General features: G+C 54.8%; 2 protein-coding genes across 8 annotated transcripts; one reads left to right on the forward strand and one right to left on the reverse strand.

Annotated features, from left to right (window-relative positions):
• Nucleotides 1-81: 81 nt before the first annotated feature.
• Nucleotides 82-7,185, reverse strand: ZDHHC24 (zDHHC palmitoyltransferase 24). Its single transcript, XM_079789053.1, has 3 exons — nucleotides 6,865-7,185; nucleotides 5,034-5,311; nucleotides 82-3,498 (listed from the first exon to the last, which is right to left on the reverse strand). The coding sequence occupies exons 1-3, from the start codon at nucleotides 7,143-7,145 to the stop codon at nucleotides 3,203-3,205; spliced, it is 855 nt and encodes a 284-aa protein (XP_079645179.1). The 5' UTR covers nucleotides 7,146-7,185; the 3' UTR covers nucleotides 82-3,202.
• An 889-nt stretch (nucleotides 7,186-8,074) lies between these two features.
• Nucleotides 8,075-21,448, forward strand: ACTN3 (actinin alpha 3; the record flags this gene model as incomplete). Of its 7 annotated transcripts, none has more annotated exons than XM_079788793.1 (21): nucleotides 8,075-8,215; nucleotides 11,960-12,074; nucleotides 12,248-12,367; nucleotides 12,701-12,787; nucleotides 12,877-12,964; nucleotides 13,446-13,524; nucleotides 13,617-13,698; nucleotides 14,633-14,718; nucleotides 15,009-15,101; nucleotides 15,552-15,782; nucleotides 15,906-16,053; nucleotides 17,208-17,358; nucleotides 17,942-18,050; nucleotides 18,134-18,274; nucleotides 18,570-18,752; nucleotides 19,398-19,532; nucleotides 19,609-19,788; nucleotides 20,178-20,324; nucleotides 20,413-20,478; nucleotides 20,985-21,143; nucleotides 21,232-21,448. In XM_079788793.1, 21 exons carry the CDS (start codon nucleotides 8,075-8,077, stop codon nucleotides 21,388-21,390), a joined length of 2,700 nt encoding a protein of 899 aa, XP_079644919.1. In that variant the 3' UTR covers nucleotides 21,391-21,448. The 7 variants fall into 7 exon arrangements, with proteins under 7 accessions (XP_079644919.1, XP_079644921.1, XP_079644920.1 ...); XM_079788795.1 differs by having other exon boundaries at nucleotides 8,133-8,215; nucleotides 17,205-17,358; XM_079788794.1 differs by having other exon boundaries at nucleotides 8,133-8,215; nucleotides 20,178-20,344; nucleotides 20,388-20,478.
• Nucleotides 21,449-21,474: the final 26 nt, after the last annotated feature.

Raw genomic sequence — 21,474 nt, forward strand, 5'->3', positions numbered from 1 at the left:
CCCAGGCATGTGCCCTGACTGGGAATCAAATTGTGACCTCCTGGTTCATAGGTCATTGCTCACCCACTGAGCCACGCCAACCAGGCTGAAATTTTATTTATTCAATTCATACATATATGTGATAGTTCAGGTCATAAAACTTGAAGTTGAGAATCATTTTCATGCATAAAAATCATTTTTAGGCAGTGCTCCCATTAATTTTTATTTTTGTAATGCTGTTGAGAAGTCCCTAACCTCCTCTCTGAGGCTCTGAAATGTCAGGACACACCTTACTCTGTGTCATTTGTTGTGCTGTGGGTAGAGATATGCATCCTTCAGTTCTGGAAAATTTCCTCCCATTTTCTCTGTTCTCTCTCAAATTCTGATTAGGCCCAGCAGCTGTTAAATCCAGAGAGAACAGGATTGACCCTCTGATTTTCTTCTCTCTTCTCTTATTGTCCTTTTGTTCTGTTTTTGAGAGATTTGTATCTTCCAGCTCTTCTCTGAAATTATTTTTAAAGTGCTATTATTTTCTCAACTCTTTGTTCTCTGTTCAATCTTTGATTGTGGTGTCTTTTCAAGGAGCTCAACACCACCATCAATCAACTGGATATAATTGACACCTCTAGACTGCTTCCACAGAGCAGAACACACATTTTCCTTAAGTTCACATGGACATTTACCAAAGAGACCACATTCTGAGCCATAGAAAACACATTCACAAACTTAAAAGAATAGAAATCATACAATGTCTGCTATCAGACCAAATGGAATTAACTGGAAAATTCAATTTCACGTAGATGTTGATTTCCCCAAAACTGATCTATAGATTCCGTGGGTTCCATTCACAATCTCAAAGAGGTTTTTACTGTTGGAACTTCACAAGCTGATTCTAAAATCTACATGGGAGCACGAGGACCAAGAATAGATCATAGGGGATCATACACAGAGGGGCAAAATAGAAAAATAGATTGTGGTATATGCAAAGGGTCACCATACAGCAAGGAGAAGGAGTGCCCTACAGCTGCGCACATTTAGACAAATCTCAGAAACACTGAGTGAAAAAGCAAGTCATAGAATAAACATGGTATGGTTCCACTTACATAAAATTCAAAACATGCAAAACCAATACAAATGTAATAAAATTACAAAGCAAAGCCCGAGAGCGATTAAGACTAGGGTGTCCTCTACCAGGGAGGGAACCGGAGGGACGGCAAAGGAAATGGCATCCATTCCTGAGTTGGCTGGGAGCATGTTGTTTCTCTTTATAAATATTTTCTTTTATCTCCTTTTTAACTAAAAACCCCACAAAAACAAAAAAAACACACACAAAAAAGATATTCTGGAGGAGGGGTAAACAAAGGAGGGGACAGGTGGTTTGCCAATGCCCATGTCACAGGAGAACACCCTCCCAAGCAGCATGTGTAGACTTGCACTTAATCGCATTTTTGGTCCTGCCTCTCATCCCTATTCGCTCCAGTGCCCCTGAGACATAAAGCTGCTTCAAACAGCCCCTCGCCCACCCCAGAAGGGTGGCTGCTTGGTTGTCGGGGGGGTGGGGTGGGGTGGGCACTGAGGGGAGAGCCATCCTAGCTGCTCCTCACAAAGACTGGGTCAGCCCCTCCTGGGTCAGCCCCAGACCTTGCCTTCCATGTTGCTCATGGAATTCCGAGCATCTGCAGGGTTCTGGGAGGCAATCTGGCTGCCTCTTGGCCCCTCCCTCTGGGAACACAATCTCAATCTCTACTTCTCTGCTAAGAGAGTAAGTGAACCTCCATTCACTTTCCATCTTTTAAAACTCCAGGCTCTCTGGTCTACTGCTGTCTCCTTCCTATTTTCTTTCTCCTTGTAAACATATATTTTTTATTTCTTTATTTTTTAAAAATATATTTTATTGATTTTTTACAGAGTGGAAGAGAGAGAGAGAGAGAGTCAGAAATATCAATGAGAGAGAAACATTGATCAGCCGCATCCTGCACACCCCCTACTGGGGATGTGCCCGCAACCACGGTACATGCCCTTGACTGGAATCGAACCCGGGACCCCTCAGTCCACAGGAGGCCGACGCTCCATCCAGTGAGCCAAACCAGTTAGGGCTATTTTTTATTTCTTTACAATCATTTCAGATTTTAAGAGGAAACAGGTACATTTATGTGCTTAAAACCTGCCACATTTAACTAGTTACTAGATTCAAACAAAAAGATTTAGTAAGTTGCTCCCAAACAGTCCCGAGAAGAGCGTAGCCCTGTCAGTACCACCTGTCACAGATGCTTGAAGGAGAAAGCACAAAGACCTGGGTTCAAATCCTGACTCCTCCATTTACTACCCCATGAACTTATCACATCAACTCTCAGAGCCTTGTTTTCTACCTACATAATTGCTGTTCAGTGTATCAGGTTAGCTAGAGAGAGGTTCAATGAAATTGTTGATGTGGGAATGCTTCTAACTCTAAAGCAATGAACCTGGGAAAGAATTTTAGGTGGGCCCTAGCCGGTTTGGCTCAGTGGATAGAGCATCAGCCTGCGGACTGAAGGGTCCTGGGTTTGATCCTGGCCAAGGGCACATACCTCAGTTGCAGGCTCCTCCCTGGCCTGGGCCCTGGTTGGGGTGCATGCAGGAGGCAACCAATCGATGTGTCTCTCTCACATCAATGTTTCTCTCTCTGTCTCCCACTCTCTCTAAAAATCAATAGGAAAATATTCTTGGGTGAGGGAAAAAAAACCAGAATTTTAGATGCTGATCATGCCCTGGATCAATACACGCCACCTTGGCCGCTGGTGCTCCCACCCCATCCCACCAAGGCCACAGAGGCAGAGCCTGGCTCCTCAGGTGTTCAGTGGTTCCCAGACGTGACCATCAGAGGAACCTGAAACAGCAGCCGGGCAACAGGGAGGGACCAGAGACCCACAAAGCTGGAGGGAACCCAAGAGTCAAGTGGGCGCTTTATTAATCCGGCAAAGGGGCAGCTAGGTTGGCCCAGCAGCCCCTTGCCAGACCCTCCACTGCACTCGGGAGCCACTGAAAGAGGCAGACTCACAGGGCCCAAGCCCTGGATACTGAGTCCAAGCTGGGCGGGGCAAGGCCAAGGATGGGGCTGGAGTTGCTGAAAGCAGACATTAAGTACCAACCTGCCTCTCCTCCTGAGGCCGGGGGTGGGCCTGAAGTGAATTATGAGCCCCTTCACCCCTCCTCCCTCCCTGTACAGCTCTGGCTCCTCCTGGAGTCAGGAAGCCACGAGTCCCACATCAGCTGTGGTCTGGAAGGTGATCCCGTCCCCAGGCAACGGGGAGGCCAGAAAGGGCCAGAGCCAGACAAGGATCCAGTGGGGCCCCAGGGCTGCCTGCAGGTTGTGGCAGGGGCCCAGGTCGTAAGAGTGCTGGCCCCGAGCCCATTCCCAGGTGGTCTGGCCCCGAAGCAGCAGCATCCCATGGAAGAGCAGCCCAGCCCCGCAGAACAGGGCACCCGCCACACACGTGTCGGTCACGAAGGCCAGCGCGAACTGCGCCAGAGACACTCTGCCTGCAAGAGAGAGCAGACAGGATCAGGGGGCAGCAGCAGGCCCAGGCCCCCAAAGCCCAGCTGCTGCCCTCCAGCCACCCTCTCCCCTCCGCATGAAGCAAAGTTCATTCCTCCCCCAGCAAACAGTGAGTCTCTGTTCCCTAGCCGGCCCCTGCTGGGTGATGGGAACACACCAGTGACCCGGGCAGACATAGTCCTCTACCTTATGTATGACTTTCATTCATGCATCCCAAATGTCTGAGCACTTCCCATGGTGCCAGGCACCCCAAATACCAGGATGGACGGTAGACGGAACCTCTGACCTCAGGGAGCTCAGACATTCATGAGAGCCCTGCTCAGTTAATTACAGCTGTACTGTGTGCTACGCTGGAAAAGCAGAGCGTCTCTCTGTGGAGGCCTCCCAGGCTTCATCCTGGCCCACAATAGGTAACAAGTATCTGCTGAACTAAGAACTACAGGACAAGGGTACAGAGGGGACTGTGGGTGTAGAGGTCAGGAGGCAGGGGAGAGAAGGCCCAGAGCATTTGGGGGGGGCGGGGACAAAGAGTATAAAAGACCAGTGGGGCTTTTATTTTGGGTGGTGACAGAAGAAAGAGGAATAAATGTCATCCAGAACTTGGCCTCTCAATCAACCCTCTGACCCACGTCTTCCCCTGCCTGTAACTTTCACTGGCTCCCCACTGCCCAGTCAAGTGAGGACCATCTCTTCACACCAGCATTCAAGGCCTCCACCATCCAGTCCTAACCAACTGTCCTAGCCTTAATTCTCACAATTCCCATCCAATTGCCTTTGCTGCTCCCTGCCCAACATCCAAGGCCTCATTAGAATGGTCCCCTTTAGAATACTCCCCCAGTGACCTTCCACTAGTCTTTCCTCCTCTGCCAACACCTCCTAGAATCCTTCCCTGATTCTCCCAGGCAGATCTCTGTACCTGTGTTCAGGCACTGTATTTTACCACTAGAGGCCCAGTGCATGATTAAATCATGCACGTGTAGGGTCCCCTACATGCTTTCGCTTTTCGCGGTGGAGCTGGGTGCCTGTCCGCTGGTGCACCAGGCCTTTTAGAAGCCTCCGGCTGCGCGGGGGCTTCTGAGAGGCCTGGTGCCGGAGCAGACAGGCACCCAGCTCCCCCACTTTTGATGGTCCGCAGCCACTGAGGGGGGCTACCCTGCTGTTGAGAGGCGCAGGGGGCGGGACTCCCGCCCCCTGCGCCTCTCAACAGCAGGGTAGCCCTCGTCAGTGGCAGCGGATCCGTGCCTCTCAATGGCCGGATAGGCCACCCTGAGTCCCGCCCCCCAGCCTCCCGCCACCCAATCGTGGGCGTAGCAGAGTGATGGTAATTTACATGTTACTCTATTATTAGATAGGATTCCCAGTAAAATACCAGGCCGTCCTCACCACCAACCCCAATAAATGATACTGGGACTGGGTCCCCAGGGTACTGCTAGGAGAACCTGCCCAAAGTCCCATCTCCCACCAGAATGGCCCACTACCAGGGCCTCTGCCTCTCTGTGGAGGCCTCCCTGGCTCCCACCTGTGAGCAGCATGAGCCAGGGCAGCAGGAGGAGGGCAGCAGTGTGGAGGGGCGTGTGGGCTCGCAGCAGAGCTGCCAGGGCAGGGCCCAGCAGCACAGAGACGTGGAGCAGGACGCCGGCGCCATGAAGCAGCAGGCACAGGAAGGGCCGGTAGTTGTGAAAGCCCACGCAGCGGCCCAGCAGGCGGCAATGGTGATCCCGACGCAGGATGCAGATGCGGCAGGCAGAGCAGTGTCCACTGCGTGGTGGCACCTGGCTCTGGCATTGGTAACAGTAACTGCAAGGAAGGAACCACAGGGTCAGTTCCCCCAGCAGCTCTGAGTGCCCCGTCTCATGCCAGTGAGCCCATCCTGGGAAAGCAGAGGTTGCCCTTGCTAAGCCTCAGGTTATTCATAGGTAAATGCAGGCTGAACACCACTTCCCAGCCCTCCCCGTTCTAGCACTGCCGGTCTGAGGTCACTTCCAGCTCTGACATCCTTAGTCCTAAGGCCTTTCTCTGGCTCTAACATCCAGGAGCAAACTTCTGCCTTCCTCCACAGTCACCACTTGGCCCAAGTCACCATGAACTCTCACCTGGTTTATGGCAACAACCTCTTGACTAGTCCTCCTGACTCCACATTTGTCCCCTCCTAGTGTAGTCTCACCCCAGCAGCTAGACTGATCCTTAAAAATCTAAGTCATGCCCTAGCCGGTTTTGCTCAAGTGGTTAGAGCATCAGCCTGCAGACTGAAGGATCTTGGGGTTCGATTACGGTCAAGGGGAAGTACCTTTGTTGCAGGCTCAATCCCCAATCCCCATCAGGGAATGTGCGGGAGGCAACCAATTGATGTGTCTCTCTCACATTGATGTTTCTCTGTCTCTTCCTTTCCCTTCCACTCCCTCTAAAAAATCAATGGGGAAAAAAATATCCTTGGATGAAGATTAACAACAATAAAATCTAAGTCATGTCCCTCCTCTGCTCAAAACCTTCCAATAGCGCCCTGGCCAGTGTGGCTCAGTTGGTTGGAGCATCGTCCCATGCACAGAAGGGTCTTGGGTTCCATTCCCAGGCAGGGCACATACCCAGGTTGTGGTTTCGATCCCCAGTCGGGCATATATGGTAGACAACCAATTGATGTTTCTGTCTCACATCAATGTTTCTCTCTCTCTCTCATCCTCTCAGCCTGTCTCTCTAAAATCAATTAAAAACACACACATATCCTCAGGTGAGAATTAAAAATAAATCTTAAACAACAACCCCCCAATGGCTCTTCATCTCACTTCTAGTAAAAAGCAAAGCCTTCAATGTCCTACTAGGTCTTCACATGTCTAATCTCTCTCCTCCCCTTCTCTCACTCTACATTGGCCACACTGGTCTTCTTGCTGTTCCTGGAACATGCTAAGCACATAACTGCCTCAGAGCCTTTGTGTTGTCTGTTCCCTCTGCCTGGAACACTCTTCCCCCAGATTCCCATATGGCTAATTCCCCCACCTTCTTCAAGTCTTTGCTTAAATGCCACCTTTTCAATGAGGCCTACCTTGTCCACCCTATTTAAAACTGCAACTTGCACCCCTTCTACCCTGCTCTACATTTTGTTTCCAGACCACCATCTCCTAACATTCTATATAATTTATTTATTATGCCTATAGTTTATCTTGCACATAGTGGGTGCTCAGTAAAATTTGTAAGTGAGTAAGTAATACTCCTAGCTCTCCCATCCGGGTTCTAAATGAGTTCTCTGGTTCTAACAAGCGGATCCCATCGAATCTGGTTCTAACATCTTCAGGTCCCAAGGCCCCTCCCCTTGCCCAAGGCTCCCGCTACACCGCCGAATCCCGTGCCCCACTCACGCCCAGCCCTGGCCTAGACCGTGGCCGGCCAGCATCACGCCCCGGATGCTGGGGTCCGAACACAGGAAGAGCCCCACGTTGCCCAGCAGGTTAAGCAGCTGGAAGGCGGCCAGCGCCAGCTGGAAGGCCCGGGCCAGGGGTCCCAGCGGGGGCGGCCCAGGACCCAGCACAAGCACGTAGGCCAGCTCCAGGCCCACCGCCGTCGCCCACAGCGCGGTGAGCACGAGGGGCAGCCGCGTGGGCGGCCCGTCCGCGCTCCCCACCGCCCAGGGCTGCCCCATGGCCTGGACCCACCCGCTGTTGGATCCCGAGGACCCCGCCGCTTCCGCATTGGGGCGGGGATAGTGTCAGACGGAAGTCTACCCCGACCAATGGAAGCTCTGAGGGGCGTTGCTGTGAGTTTAGAGTCACGTGGAGTAGCCAGCGGATGCGAAGATGTGATTGGACGGCCAATGAGCCAAGAAGATGCTTGGAATCCTGTTGGCGCTAGAACTGGGGCGGGGCAGGACATTGTAGCACCGCCCACCCACGGAGGCCCCGCCCCGCCCGCTGAAGCCCGGCTCGCTGGTCTGGCTCTCCAGTGTGCCTGCAGGATTGAGTTGCACCCTTGGTGGCGTCGGAGTTTCCCGGCTCAGCACATTCCCCATGACCCCCCAGCCTCCCCGATATTAATAGCCCTGCATCGGCCCCATCCAGCTGGCCTGGAGCCCCTCCCCATGCTCGAGTATCTCCCTTAGCCACCCCAGAAAACATTCAAAACATCTCTGCGCCTTGGTGTTCCTGACTGTGAAATGGGGATAGGGCTCCCGGTGTCCCACCAGCGCCGCGCAGGAAGAGGGTCAGGAGGAAGCCCAAAGCGCAGCTTCCAGAGCGGTCTGCAGCCACTATTGTTATTGTCATCTCCGTTGTACACGAGGAAACTGAGGGCCCATGGCTTTCCCAAGCTCACACAGCGCCCTAGCGGTAGAGCTGGAACTTGAACCCCGGATCTCCGTCACGGGATCCAAGCCAATGCCCCCAAATTCTGCAGTCCCCAGCCCAGTGCAACCTCTGGCCCGGTCCCGACCCGAGCGCCCTCGCCCCATTCGGCCCCTCCCCCCCACCCCCATATTTAGCGCGAATCCGATCCGGGGCTGGGCCCGGCGCTACTTAACGCGGCCCCAGTGTCCTGGAGAGCGCCGAGCGGAGCGAAGCCAGGAGCTCCGGCGAGATGATGATGGTTATGCAGCCCGAGGGTCTGGGGGCCGGGGAGGGGCCCTTCGCGGGCGGCGGCGGAGAGTACATGGAACAGGAGGAGGACTGGGATCGCGACCTGCTGCTGGACCCGGCCTGGGAGAAGCAGCAGCGGAAAGTGAGTACTAGCCCATTTCCTGATGGCAAAACTGAGGCCGAGAAGCCGGTCAGTGTTGGGTTGTAGAGCCTGCAGAGTGCCACTCCCTCGCTCAGGTTCTGCCCATCAGTCCTCTGCTGTCCCCCACGGCTGGAAGAGAGGGCTGGGAGCCCTCAGGAGGGGTTGAGGATGACAAGGAAAGTTTCTGGTGTGCCCCCCGGGATTCATTTCCCTGGATCCACTGCCCTACTTCTCCTGGCGGGAACGGGTTGGCCTTGGCTCAGGAGATCCAAGTTTGGGGGTTTCTGGAAGAAGAATCTCTTTCTCCCCACACCTACCCCACCTCTCTAGCTAGATATTCCCAGGCCCCACCCTGGCAGCCAGGCAGCTAGTAAAGAAAGAGACTTGGGAATGTTGGGGTGGGGACAACCACCCCAGATCCCTTCCCACCCTCTCCTCTGTATTCTCTCCAGCATGGTGTCCGTAGTCACTCTATTCCAATTGTCAAATGAGGAAACTGAGGACTAGAAAGAGGCAGAAATAGGACCCAAATCATATGCTGTCAGAAAACAGGACCCCCCCCCCCCAGCCCCAACCTGAGGGTCTTTGCCCCTTGCTTGCCGCACTCCCACTCTTTCCCAAGATACCCCTCCCTGCCCCAGCGGCCCTTGTCTGCTGAAAAGGCCACAGGACTGGGGAGGAGGGAGCCCTGGGTCCCCTTAGGCAGTAACCTGACTCTCCGGCCAGATGGACACTTGGTGCTGAGGCAGCAGCTTGTGGGAGCTAGAGAGGGGCACATGGGCAGCTGCTGCTTTGGCCCAGCCTTGTAGGGTGCTCAGGCCCCCACTCCCTGAGCTATTTTCACTCCCAGACTTTCCCAAGTGGAGGGGGCAGGACACCTGGGTTCCCAAAAGAGAAGTGATCCAGGCTGGAGTGAAAAAAACCTTAGAGAGTGCCAGGCCAGGCGTAGGGAGGACACCGTGAGGTTATTGGACCCTGCTCAACATTTGCCAACAGTATGACTCCAGGACTGGGCGGGAACAGGGGTGCTTGGTGAACTCGGCAGGATCTGAGAACCCCAGGATTTAGGATCAGAGCACCTCTACCGAGCTAGGTGACAGGAGGTGACCCCAGGGACCAGGAGGCTCAGCTGACAAGTTTCCCCTGGTGACAAGCTTCCCCTCAGGCTCCTCTTGCACCTGTCTCCAAGCCGGGCTGTGGTCCTCTGGTCCAGCAATCTCCCGGTGATGTCACTCCTGCCCCTGACTCCAGCTGTCATCTGCTATGCAACAACTCTTATCCTCACCCCCACCCGCCCAGGCCTCTCCCTGATCCGGGTCCATGTGCCCTTCTTAAGATACATGCCTCTCTGTAACTTGCCTTTGTCACTTAACAAAATATCAGGACTATCCTTTCAATCCAACTTACAGCCACCCACCTCATCCATTCATTCAGTGGCTGAGGAGTATAGATGCTCTGTAAATTTATCAGCTTCTCGGGATGCTGGACATGCTGGTCCGTTCTTTCGCATCCAGCATTGTTGATTACAATGTAACGAACATCTCTGCGCTCAGCATTAGCCCTGCCTCATCCCTGCTACTCTTCTGCATCTTGGAACACTCCCACCTCCTCCCACCTGATGCCTGAGTCCTCCTCTTCATTCAACCTCATTCAAAAATATCCACGCATTATTTCTTGAGAAGGTCCAACTATGTGTCAGGCACGGTTTTGGGTGCCAGGAACTGGGCAGGGGACAAGCTCAGGGAGCTTGTACTCCAGCAAGGACAAATGTTTCTATCTCATCCACCTCGTCCTGCCACCTTCCCTTCAATGGACACCTTTTTCTCTCACTCTAGTCCCGGTCACCATCTCCTCACTTTTCCCTTCTGCTCTGCCAAGTCTTCTGTCTCCACTCTGCAACCAGAATGAGTTTTTTAAAAATGCCATTCTGCCGGCCCCCCCCCTCCTCTGCCTGAAAGCTTCCCTGACTCCCTGTTGCTCTCAGGGTCAAGTTCAAACTCCCTGGCTTAGCACCCAAGATCGTGCATGACCTGGCCACTGCTGCCCCTCCGGCCTCCTCTCTCTCACCACTTATAGCCCAACACCCCCAGCTTCACTCCGGCAGTGCCCAGATAGCTGTAGCCCCGCAAACCTAGCAACTGTTTCTTCCTGCCAAGCACTTGCCCACGTGGCTGCCCCTGCGCAGAATGCCCTTGCCTGCCCTTCGCTGCCTGAATGATTTCTGCTCCTCCATCACAGCTCTCATCAAATATTAGCCTTCCCCAAGAGGCCCCCCCACCACCTGAATTAAAAAACCCCTCTGGAATCCCTGACACCAGTCTCTCCCGGCTCTTCTCAGACCAACCTGACCCTTTGATTGACTGTGAATTCCTTTAGGGCAGGGACCACATCTCATTAAGAATCATGTTTGGACCTAGCCAGTTTGGCTCAGTGGATAGAGCATCGACCTGCGGACCAAAGGATCCCGGGTTTGATTCCGGTCAAGGGCATGTACCTTGGTTCCAGGCTCCTCCCCAGCCGGGGCCCTGATCAGGGCTCATGCAGGAGGCAACCAACCGATGTGTTTCTCTCTGTCTTTCCCCCTCTCTTCGACTTTCCCTAAAAATCAACGGAAAAATATCCTCGGTGGAGGATTAACAACAACAACAATTTTTTTTAAAAATCATGTTTGTCGAATGAAAGAATGCCACCTCCTTTTCCATGGAGGCCGCACCCAGACCTGCCTGCCCCCTGCCCCCTGCCCCCTGCCCCATCCATTTCCAGGGCATCCCAGACTGCAGGGTTGGAAGCACTACAGAGAGTCAACTGCCCTTCCTGTGCTTGGGGCCCCATCTAGTAGTGCTCAGCACTCAAAACACCTCCAGTGACAGGAAGCTCACCCCCTTCCCTTAGCAATGACAGCCCCTCAAGAACTTAAAGCATCATCTCCCAGGTCCAGCTTCTAGGGCATCTGAAAAGCTGTTTGTGAGGAAGGGAAACTGGCTGAGGGAAAGAATTCCAAATAACTTCCAGGGCCACCTTCCGGGAGAACCAGCTGTGTGGGAGGGCAATGCTCTAAATTCTAGAATCCTGCCAGGTCGGGGAAGAGGGACCTGAGACAACAGGCTCCAGGTCACCCCATCCCCAGTACATACACAACCATATGCCAGCCTTCCCATCCTAGACCAGCTTTTCAGATGCCCTAACTCTGGGGGCCAGGGGAGGAGAGTCACCTCCACAAACTAGATCAGGCTGGGCCCGCGTGCCAGCTGACCCTCCACAGCCTGCAAAGCTCTTGCACACGCATAGTCTATCTGGAGGCCAATTCACAACAGCCCGCAGAGGTCGATGGGACTCATATAAAAATACACAGGTGCACAGACCCTCGGGCAAAACCCTCGGAGCCAGATGTGCTTTGACCCAGAATTTTTCGGATTTTAAAACGGCTTTATCATCCTGCATTGGCCCTTGTTCCTCCGAGGGCCCCACACTTTGGAGTGTCTGCTTTATGATTTTCTAAATCCCCCTCCAGTGCTGGAGACTGCTCAAAGTCCAAACTGAGACCTGCATGGGACCCAGACCCCATTTCTCCTCTGCCAGGAGAATGAAAGCTCAGAGAGGGAACGGGACTGGCCCAGATACACAGCAAATCAGGGACTGAGCCAAGACTTGAATCCAGGGCCTTGGGCCCTGAGATCTACCCTGACCAAGGAGCCTGAGCACTGTCCTCAGCACTAGGGTCTGAGCGCTGTTCTCCGCCCCCAGACTTTCACTGCCTGGTGCAACTCACACCTGCGCAAGGCAGGCACCCAGATCGAGAACATCGAGGAGGATTTCCGCAATGGTCTCAAACTCATGCTGCTCCTAGAGGTCATTTCAGGTGAGGTGTGCAAATCTGTGCACAGGGACCCCAGGACCTAGGGGAATCCCGAGAGCTGGGGGAATATGGCAGCAGAGACTACAGGGGATTGGCGATGGAGGGGAAAGTTTGAGAACAAGGTCTCCAACTTCCTCTCATGACCTTTGACCCTTTACCTCTTCTTTTACACCCAGGAGAGAGGCTGCCCAGGCCAGACAAAGGCAAGATGCGCTTCCACAAAATTGCCAATGTCAACAAGGCCCTGGACTTCATTGCCAGCAAGGGGGTTAAGCTGGTGTCCATTGGGGCTGAAGGTGAGGTGACAGGAGGGGGCCTAGGTGGGGCTTGGGGGTTCCTGACATCAGCAAGTCACCTCTGTGAGCGTCACTTTCCTCATCTCAACAGTAGGGATAACCATCCACGCCTCATGGGAGGGACTTGAGGAGCAAATGTGCCCAAAACGCCAGCCCATACCCTGATACCTAGACTGTGCTGGAATCAATTTTAAGTAAAACAGTTGAGTACCGACTAGGCACCAGCCCTGGGATGAGGGACCAGGCCCAGAGAGCAGAGCAGGGGGAGGTAGCTGAGGCTGGTAGCACAGGCCTTGAACCCCAGGTGGGATCTGCCCCATCCCCGCCCTGTAGAGATCGTGGATGGGAACCTGAAGATGACCCTGGGCATGATCTGGACCATCATCCTGCGCTTTGCCATCCAGGACATCTCTGTGGAGGGTGAGCAGGGGATGGTGGGGAGGAGCAGGTAAGGTGAGAGGACCTGGCCCAGACCCCTCCCCAACTAACACGCCCCCATCTTCATCCAGAAACCTCGGCCAAGGAAGGCTTGCTGCTGTGGTGCCAGCGGAAGACAGCGCCGTACCGCAATGTCAATGTGCAGAACTTCCACACCAGGTCTGTCAGCTGGTCAGCCCGAGCGCGTGGGCCTCTGCCAGGCCCTGGGGCCCAGAGCTGGCCCCTGTTACAAGCCGCAGGGGAGGAGAGGTCACGGCCGAGTTCCTGGAACAGTGTCTGAAAATAGGAGGGCTCAGTCAATGTTGAATTGACTCCAGGAGGGTGAGGGAGACTTCCTGGAAGAGGGAGCATTGGAGATACTCCTGGGAGGGCATTCAGCCAGAGAGAACCTTGTGGGCAGGAGGCCAAAAACATCTAGAAATTGGTGGGGCCTAAGCCTGCGGCATGTGAAAGAATCATGGTGAGCTTGCGGGAGGTAGTCCACGTCTAGTAATCAAGTGCCTCAAATGCCAAGCCAAGGAGTTAGGACTTTACTCCATTGGACAGATGAGGCTGCCCTGGTGGGAATGCTTCTGGGGCAAGGGTAGGACAGGGCCTCAGCTTGAACTTGGGCCTGACCCACCCCCTTCTCTCTGTCCAGCTGGAAGGATGGCCTGGCCCTCTGTGCTCTCATCCACCGACACCGCCCCGACCTCATCGACTATGCCAAACTGCGCAAGGTTGGCCTCTGACACCCCCAGCCCCAACTCCCCAGAACCTCTGCCTTCCGCTGACCTTTAATCTCTGCCCCCTCATATCCATCTCCATCTAGGATGACCCCATTGGGAACCTGAACACTGCCTTCGAGGTGGCAGAGAAATACCTGGACATCCCTAAGATGTTGGATGCAGAAGGTTAGAGTAAGACTATCTCATGGTCTAACCTCTACGTCTGTTCCTCCCTCCTCCTAGAAGGCCCTGCCCTTCACCTGGCTCCCTGGTCAGAATCCTTTTGAGCCACTGGCCCTCTTCTCGGGCCCTCTAGCCCATCTCCCTGCCCCTCTCCACCTAGTGGAACCAGCCTCCCCTCCCCTTCTGGAATGGCTCCCCCTCTGCCTCATATCCCAGTTCCCTTGGTCTCTTGGGACATATTGGTCCCTCAAGACTGAGAGCTCCTCTGGGTCGGTGCTGCCTCTGGTCCCTGCGCCCAAGCAAGGCTTTAGTTCATTGAAACAGCAGCCCTGGCCGGTTTGGCTCAGTGGATAGAGCGTAGGCCTGCGGGCTGAAGGGTCCCAGTTCGATTCCAGTCAAGGACACATGCCCAGGTTGCAGGCTCGATCCCTAGTAGGGGGTATGCAGGAGGCAGCCAATCAATGATTCTCTCATCATTGATGTTTCTATCTCTCGCTCCCTTCCTCTCTGAAATCAATAACAAAATATGTATTTTTTTAAATTGAAAAAGCAAACACTTTCTGAGCACCTGCTGTGCCTGGTACCCTGAATGTGTGGGCATCGGTGGATGAGAACTTGGGGGAAAAGACAGACAGAGTGTGGGATGGCTAGAAACACCAGGCAGTGTGGTCTGCTGCCTCATGAGGGCTGCAGTGTCTGTTCACTCACCCACTCCCACCTGGTTTCCTCACCCCACAGCGGGGGAGACTGCTGGACCCTGGGGTGATCAGACAGGGATTCAGAGAAGAGGAAGATGTTTTGGGTAGCTGGCAGCTGGCGGCCATGACTAGATGTCGCTGTCCCCTCCCATTCTAAGGGAGAGCTCTGCCTGGGTGGGGACTTGAGCCTATTTCCCACCCCTGGGTTTGGCCAATAAACACCTCGCTGCCATCCCCAGATATCGTGAACACCCCAAAGCCCGATGAGAAGGCCATCATGACCTACGTTTCCTGCTTCTACCATGCCTTCGCTGGCGCTGAGCAGGTGAGGGGTTGTGGACTCAGGGCCCAATCTTGGAAGCATCTCAACATTTGGGGATGCCAGGCCCGGGGGTGGGAGTGCCACCATCCCGGCTGCACACACGCAGGCCTCGGGGGGCTCAGGCGTAGAGGCGTCTGGCCTGGAAGCTCCCTCTCCACCCTGAAAGCTCCCCTCATCCTTTTTCCTATTTGTACGGCCCGGGGTTCACAGGCTTTACAGAGGGGGGCTGGGTTGGGGGTGTCTGTGGCAGCTTGTTCTATGGCAGCCACTCTACCCCACCCCCACCCCCACAGGCAGAGACAGCCGCCAACAGGATCTGCAAGGTGCTAGCTGTAAACCAGGAGAATGAGAAGCTCATGGAGGAGTATGAGAAGCTCGCCAGTGAGGTGAGCCAGAGAGGGTCTTCCCATCCCCACCTGTGCTCTCCCAACCTGCTCACTCAGGTCTGTGCTGGCCAAGTCTCCCTCTCCTCAGAGTAGCCTTTGTCTCCCCCAGCCTCCTCATGAAATCTTCACCCAGCTCCTCCCACTTTCTGCCTTTCCAAGCTCCTGGTCATTCACTCATCATTCATTCATTTCCTCATTCATTTATCCATTCACTCATATTTAGGTCGTCTCGTGGTTTTTGCTCTGTGCCAATTTATACTGGTCCTTGGGCTCAGAAACTAACCACCCTACTCCTTCCCAGACTAGTGGGGACCCCCCATTCTTCCCTTCAGACCCCGACTGGGCTTGAGCCAGGCCTTTTGGGCACAGCCTAGGTGTGGGTGTAGAGGGGCGGGTGAGGTGACGCGCCAGCCCAGAGCTCTCTGCTCTGCTCCTGCCTGGCCCTGACAGCTGCTGGAATGGATCCGCCGCACCATCCCGTGGCTGGAGAACCGTGTGGGCGAGCACAGCATGAGTGCCATGCAGCGCAAGCTGGAGGACTTCCGGGACTACCGGCGCTTGCACAAGCCACCCCGAGTGCAGGAGAAGTGCCAGCTGGAGATCAACTTCAACACGCTGCAGACCAAGCTGCGGCTGAGCCACCGGCCCGCCTTCATGCCCTCCGAGGGCAAGCTGGTCTCGGTGAGCCGGGCCAGGGATGGGGTGATCCCGACGCGCCCGTACTCTCTGGGTGACCCTGGGATCTGTGTCCCCTTCTGCACAACGGGTGAGCCATGATGGAGGGCACCTCTGCCTGCCCCACAGGACATCGCCAACGCGTGGCGGGGGCTGGAGCAAGTGGAGAAAGGCTATGAGGACTGGCTGCTCTCGGAGATCCGGCGTCTGCAGCGACTCCAGCACCTGGCTGAGAAGTTCCAGCAGAAGGCCTCCCTGCACGAAGCCTGGACCCGGGGTAGGCACGTCATGGGGCTTGATTCTGTCCTGGGTGGAGACTGGAGAGAGTGGGGCTCCTGGCAAAGAGTGCCGGCCAGGGGTAGGGGCTCTGCCAGAAAGTTGGAGACTTGTTTCCTAGTCCCACCCTTGCTATGCAAGCAGGGCACTGCCCCTCTTTGGGCCCCAGTTTCTTTATGTGTAAAGCCAGGCCCTTCACTGTCTTCTGGGTCTGGCCTTCTGCAGGTCTGCTCTAATATATTTGTCATTTAGCATTTTATTTGTGTATGTGGCATGTATCCAAAGGAGAATCCCTAGCCCTAATGTCCCTTATGTTATGCTCAAAGTATATTGATGCCAAAATATTGCACGAGTTGCATATATTACTCTGTATGAACACACTCATTCTGCATTCTGTCAGGATTTTAGTCCTACAAATGAATGACTCCTGCCTAAAAACAATGAACAAACACTAACAATGGATTATGGGTATAATAAATAATGATGGTTTGGTATAATAAGAAGTCCTTAAATATAAGGTCACTTATGTAACCCTGAGATCTCCAGACCTCTAAATTTCAATTACCTTTTCTGCACAATGCAGAGGCACTCAGTAAATGGTTGCTGCTGCCATTATAAATGTTTTTGTTTGCATAATTATGGTAATTGTCATTCTCCGAGCACTTTTAGGTTCATTATTCACTCATCCAACAAATATTCACAGAGTGTCTACCAAATGCCAGGCGCTGGGGACACTGGTGAGCAGAGGAAACCGCGTCAGGAGCTCATGGGCTCAGAGTCATTGGGAGGTAGTTCTCCATCAGATACCAAAACAGTCCCCAGGGCCATCCCACACCACGCAGGGTCAGGGGACGCAGACGTCATTTAGGGGCCGTGTCCTGGAACAGGAGTTTCATTTATTTTATTTTATTTTATTTTATTTTATTTTTTATTTTTATTTTTATTTTTATTTTTATTTTTTATTTTTGGCTAGTCAAATGCAGTAGTGAGAAGGGAGGCATATAGAAGCAGGAGTTTCATTTAACTCTATGAGGCCAGCGCCTCGAAGCAAACCGCTAGGGTAGGCTAGGCAGGTGTGATCATCTGCAATTCTCAGATGAGAATGTCCGCGGTCACACAGCCCTGCTCCAGGCCCCTGCTCCTCTTTCTGAGCAGGAAAGGAGGAAGTGCTGAACCAGCGCGACTATGAGTCGGCGTCGCTACAGGAGGTGCGGGCGTTAATACGGCGCCACGAGGCCTTTGAAAGCGACTTGGCGGCCCACCAGGACCGCGTGGAGCACATCGCTGCGCTGGCCCAGGAGCTCAAGTAGGCGTGGCCCAGGAGCTCGAGTGGGCGTGGCCCTGGGCCGGGCCCGCCCCCGGAGACAACGCCCCTCCCTGCCCGACCCCGCCCCTCGGCTTCGAGCCCCGCCCCGATCCTCATTACCTTCAAGACCGTTCTCCCTTGTTCGGCAAGCCGGCCTTGGTCCCTTAGTCTTTCCCCATCACCACTTGCTCCTCCCCTCCTCCCTTATCCCCATCCTCATCTCCGACCCCGCTCTGCCGCCACACTCTTCCCTACTCACAACCCCTCCCCACCCGCCCAAGGCCGCCCGCTCCCTTCAGCTTCGCACCGGGTTTGCTACCGCCGTGGCACCTCCTCCAGTAAACCCGCCCCTTCTCTTATAACCCCGCCCCTCCATTCAAAATCCTTGAGGGCCAAGCTGAATCCCTTGGGCACCCCTATTCCCCTAGGTAGGGTCACGCTGGGAACGCCCCCTTCAGGAAAGCCCGGCTTCACCCTGACCTGCCCTGGCTTTCTTACACCTTCACCACAACCCGGGGTGTGGATCAGGAGGAAATCTGGGCTGCAGTCTGGCCCCCCAGTCACCCCCTCTTCTCGCCCCCAGTGAGCTAGACTACCAGGAGGCTGCCTCAGTGAACAGCCGCTGCCAGGCCATCTGCGACCAGTGGGACAACCTGGGCACGCTGACCCAGAAGAGGCGGGATGCGCTTGAGGTGAGGCTGGGGGCTGGACACTGGAGACAGGTGAGGGGGCCTGTTGGGCCAACTGCTGACTCCGCCATTCCTGTGGCCTTCAGAGGATGGAGAAGCTGCTGGAGACCATCGACCAGTTGCAGCTGGAGTTTGCACGGCGGGCAGCACCTTTTAACAACTGGCTGGATGGTGCTGTGGAGGACCTGCAGGACGTCTGGCTGGTGCACTCCGTGGAGGAGACCCAGGTGGGCGTGGTCGTCCTGGGGGTGGGGGTTGGGGTGGGAGGGCTGAGGCTGCAGGAGATGACAGGGAAGCAGGCCTAAAATCCTGTCGGCCACTCCCTCAGGCTCTTGAGGAAGGGGGCGGGGGGGGGGGGCGGGGAGGAAAACCTGTTTCTGAGAGCTGGACTGGGAGACAGGACTGGGTCCTTGAGCCAGCCCTGCCCTAGACCCACGGGATGGCCTGGAGCACGGTGCTGCCCTTTCTGTCACTTACAGGAAGTGGGGGTCCTGGCTGATCCTTCCTGCCTGTTGCCCTCAGAGCCTGCTGACAGCACATGAGCAGTTCAAGGCGACGTTGCCCGAGGCTGACAGAGAGCGGGGTGCCATCCTGGGCATCCAGGGTGAGATCCAGAAGATCTGCCAAACTTATGGGCTGCGGCCCAGCTTGACCAACCCCTACATCACCCTCAGCGCACAGGACATCAACACCAAGTGGGACACGGTCAGTGCTGCCTGTGGCCACCCCCTGCTTCCCACCTGCTCCTGAGAGCTCTGACCACCCTGAAACCTCAGGTGTCCCAAAATAAGGGTGTGGGGTCTGCCACAGACTCTATGTCAGTGATGGGCAACCTTTTGAGCTTGGTGTGTCAGACTTCGCCAAAAAACTGAGCATAACTCGGGTAGTGTGTCACTTTGAGGGAAAAACTAACTCCAAGACTCTAGTCGCAAATGTTTCATCCTCAGGAGCAGCAAATGTTTCATCCTCGGCATGCGGCCGCGTGTCATCAGAAATGGCTACGTGTGTCAGTGCTGACACGCGTGTCATAGGTTCGCCATCACTGCTATGTGGTGCTGGACAAGTCACCTTGCCTGTCGGCCTTATCTGTAAAGAGGCCCTAACAGCAGCATTTTCCTGTCAGGCCTGATGTGAAGTCTAATGAAATCTGGTGTGTGGGCATCCTTTACAAAACAGTTAGTTATAAAAGTTGATGCCCCATTTACTGATGAGGAAACAAGCCTAGAGAGGTTGAGTGATTTGCCCAAGAGCCTGCCCATCAAGCCCTGGCACCTTGGTTCAGAGCAGCAGGGGTTGTTTGAGGGGCAGGACTCCTCCAGAGCTGCCCTGGCACAGCCACTCCCCTTTCAGGTCCGAAAGCTGGTGCCCCGCCGGGACCAGATGCTGCAGGAGGAGCTGGCACGGCAACAGGCGAATGAGAGGCTCCGGCGACAGTTTGCAGCCCAGGCCAATGCGATTGGGCCCTGGGTCCAGGGGAAGATGGAGGTAAGGCTTGGACAGTGGGGCAGGAGCTGGGCCACCAAGAGCTGGGAGTTCTCATCCTGCCCGGGTCCCCCTGCAGGAGGTAGGGCGCCTGGCAGTGGGAATGGCTGGCTCTCTGGAGGAGCAGATGGCTGGACTGAGGCAGCAGGAGCAGAACATCATCAACTATAAGAACAACATTGACCGGCTGGAGGGCGACCACCAGCTGCTGCAGGAGAGCCTGGTGTTCGACAATAAGCACACCGTCTACGGCATGGAGGTGGGGAGGTGGCACTGGCTGGGAAGCTTGGCGAGGCCACACCTGGAAACAGCACGTGTTCCAGGAGGGTCCCCAATTCAGCTTGGCCAGATCCCCCAATGTACCTGTGGGGATAGTGAGACCCACGAGTGAAAAGTGACCTGTCCAGAATCATATAGCAGTCTAAAGCCAGGCCAGATTGGCCATGGATGGTTGATCAATACTAATACATAGTAAATCATCAAACTTTAAGGCAGAAAGGGCCACTGGAGGTCACTCAGTGGAACCTCCAGATAGGTACAGAGGCCCAGAGGGGAGGACTTACCCAGGGTCTCACAGTGGGTTGGGGTGGAGCTAGAACTTGTGGCCAGGCACTGGCTGCCCACTTAGCCCATCTCCTGCTCTCCCAGCACATCCGTGTGGGCTGGGAGCAGCTGCTCACCTCCATCGCCCGCACCATCAACGAGGTGGAGAACCAGGTACTGACCCGAGACGCCAAGGGCCTGAGCCAGGATCAGCTCAATGAGTTCCGGGCCTCCTTCAACCACTTTGACCGGGTCAGCAAGGGCCCAGCCTAGTGGGGTGGTGGACTTGAGGGCTGGTGGGGTTTGAGGACCAAGCCTGACACCCACTTACCCACTACAGAAGCGGAATGGGATGATGGAGCCTGATGACTTCCGGGCTTGCCTCATCTCCATGGGCTATGACCTGGTGAGTGCCCCTCACCCTCCTCCCATCAGTACCCTGTCCTACATATGGATCACCTGCTATGTGCCTCCCACCTTAACATCTGTGATCTCATTTTCTCCTCACCACACCCATTGAGGCTAGGGGAATTAGACCATTTCAGACAGGGGCTATCAAAGGCTCACAGAGGTAGATTAACTTGTTCAAAGATACAAAGCTGGAAATTTGGACCTAGTTCTGTGTCTCCAAAGCTTGAGCCTGCAACATTTTACTCCCTGTAGTGCAAGAGTCCCAGGAAAAAGACCAGGACCAATGGGCAGAAGGGGCACTGCCACAGGCAGGAAGCAGATTCAGCTGGTAGAAAGGACTTCCTAAAGGCAGAGCTGACAGAGGCTGCAGTCTATGGAGAAAGGGAGCACCCTGTTACTGGGGTTGTGCAGCCAAGGCTGGACAGTCCTCAGGGGGGGGGCATGTAGAGCCCTCCTGGCTTTAGCACCCATGGGCATGATGCCCGGCCTCTATCCCTACAGGGGGAAGTGGAGTTTGCTCGCATTATGACCATAGTGGACCCCAATGCAGCTGGGGTGGTGACCTTCCAGGCCTTCATTGACTTCATGACCCGAGAAACAGCCGAGACTGATACAGCTGAGCAAGTTGTGGCCTCCTTCAAGATCCTGGCGGGAGACAAGGTGGGTCCCTGGCACGGAGGGGCTGGCGGGCTGGTGGGCTGGGGCAGGGAATAAGACCTGTGGGCCCTCAATACCTCTTCTCCCCCAGACCTACATCACTCCTGAGGAGTTGCGGCGGGAGCTCCCAGCTGAGCAGGCCGAGTACTGCATCCGACGAATGACACCCTACAAGGGATCTGGGGTTCCAGCTGGAGCCCTGGACTACATGGCCTTCTCCAGTGCCCTCTATGGAGAGAGTGACCTCTAACTTCAAACCCTGCTGAGGTTTTCCATGCAAGTAGGAAAGAGGGTGTTCCCTCTGACTGGTCCCATCCATCTCTCAGAGCACGGA

The sequence above is a fragment of the Cnephaeus nilssonii genome (genome assembly GCF_951640355.1).
Source record: "Cnephaeus nilssonii genome assembly, chromosome: 13".
NCBI classification, from domain to species: Eukaryota; Metazoa; Chordata; class Mammalia; order Chiroptera; family Vespertilionidae; genus Cnephaeus; species Cnephaeus nilssonii.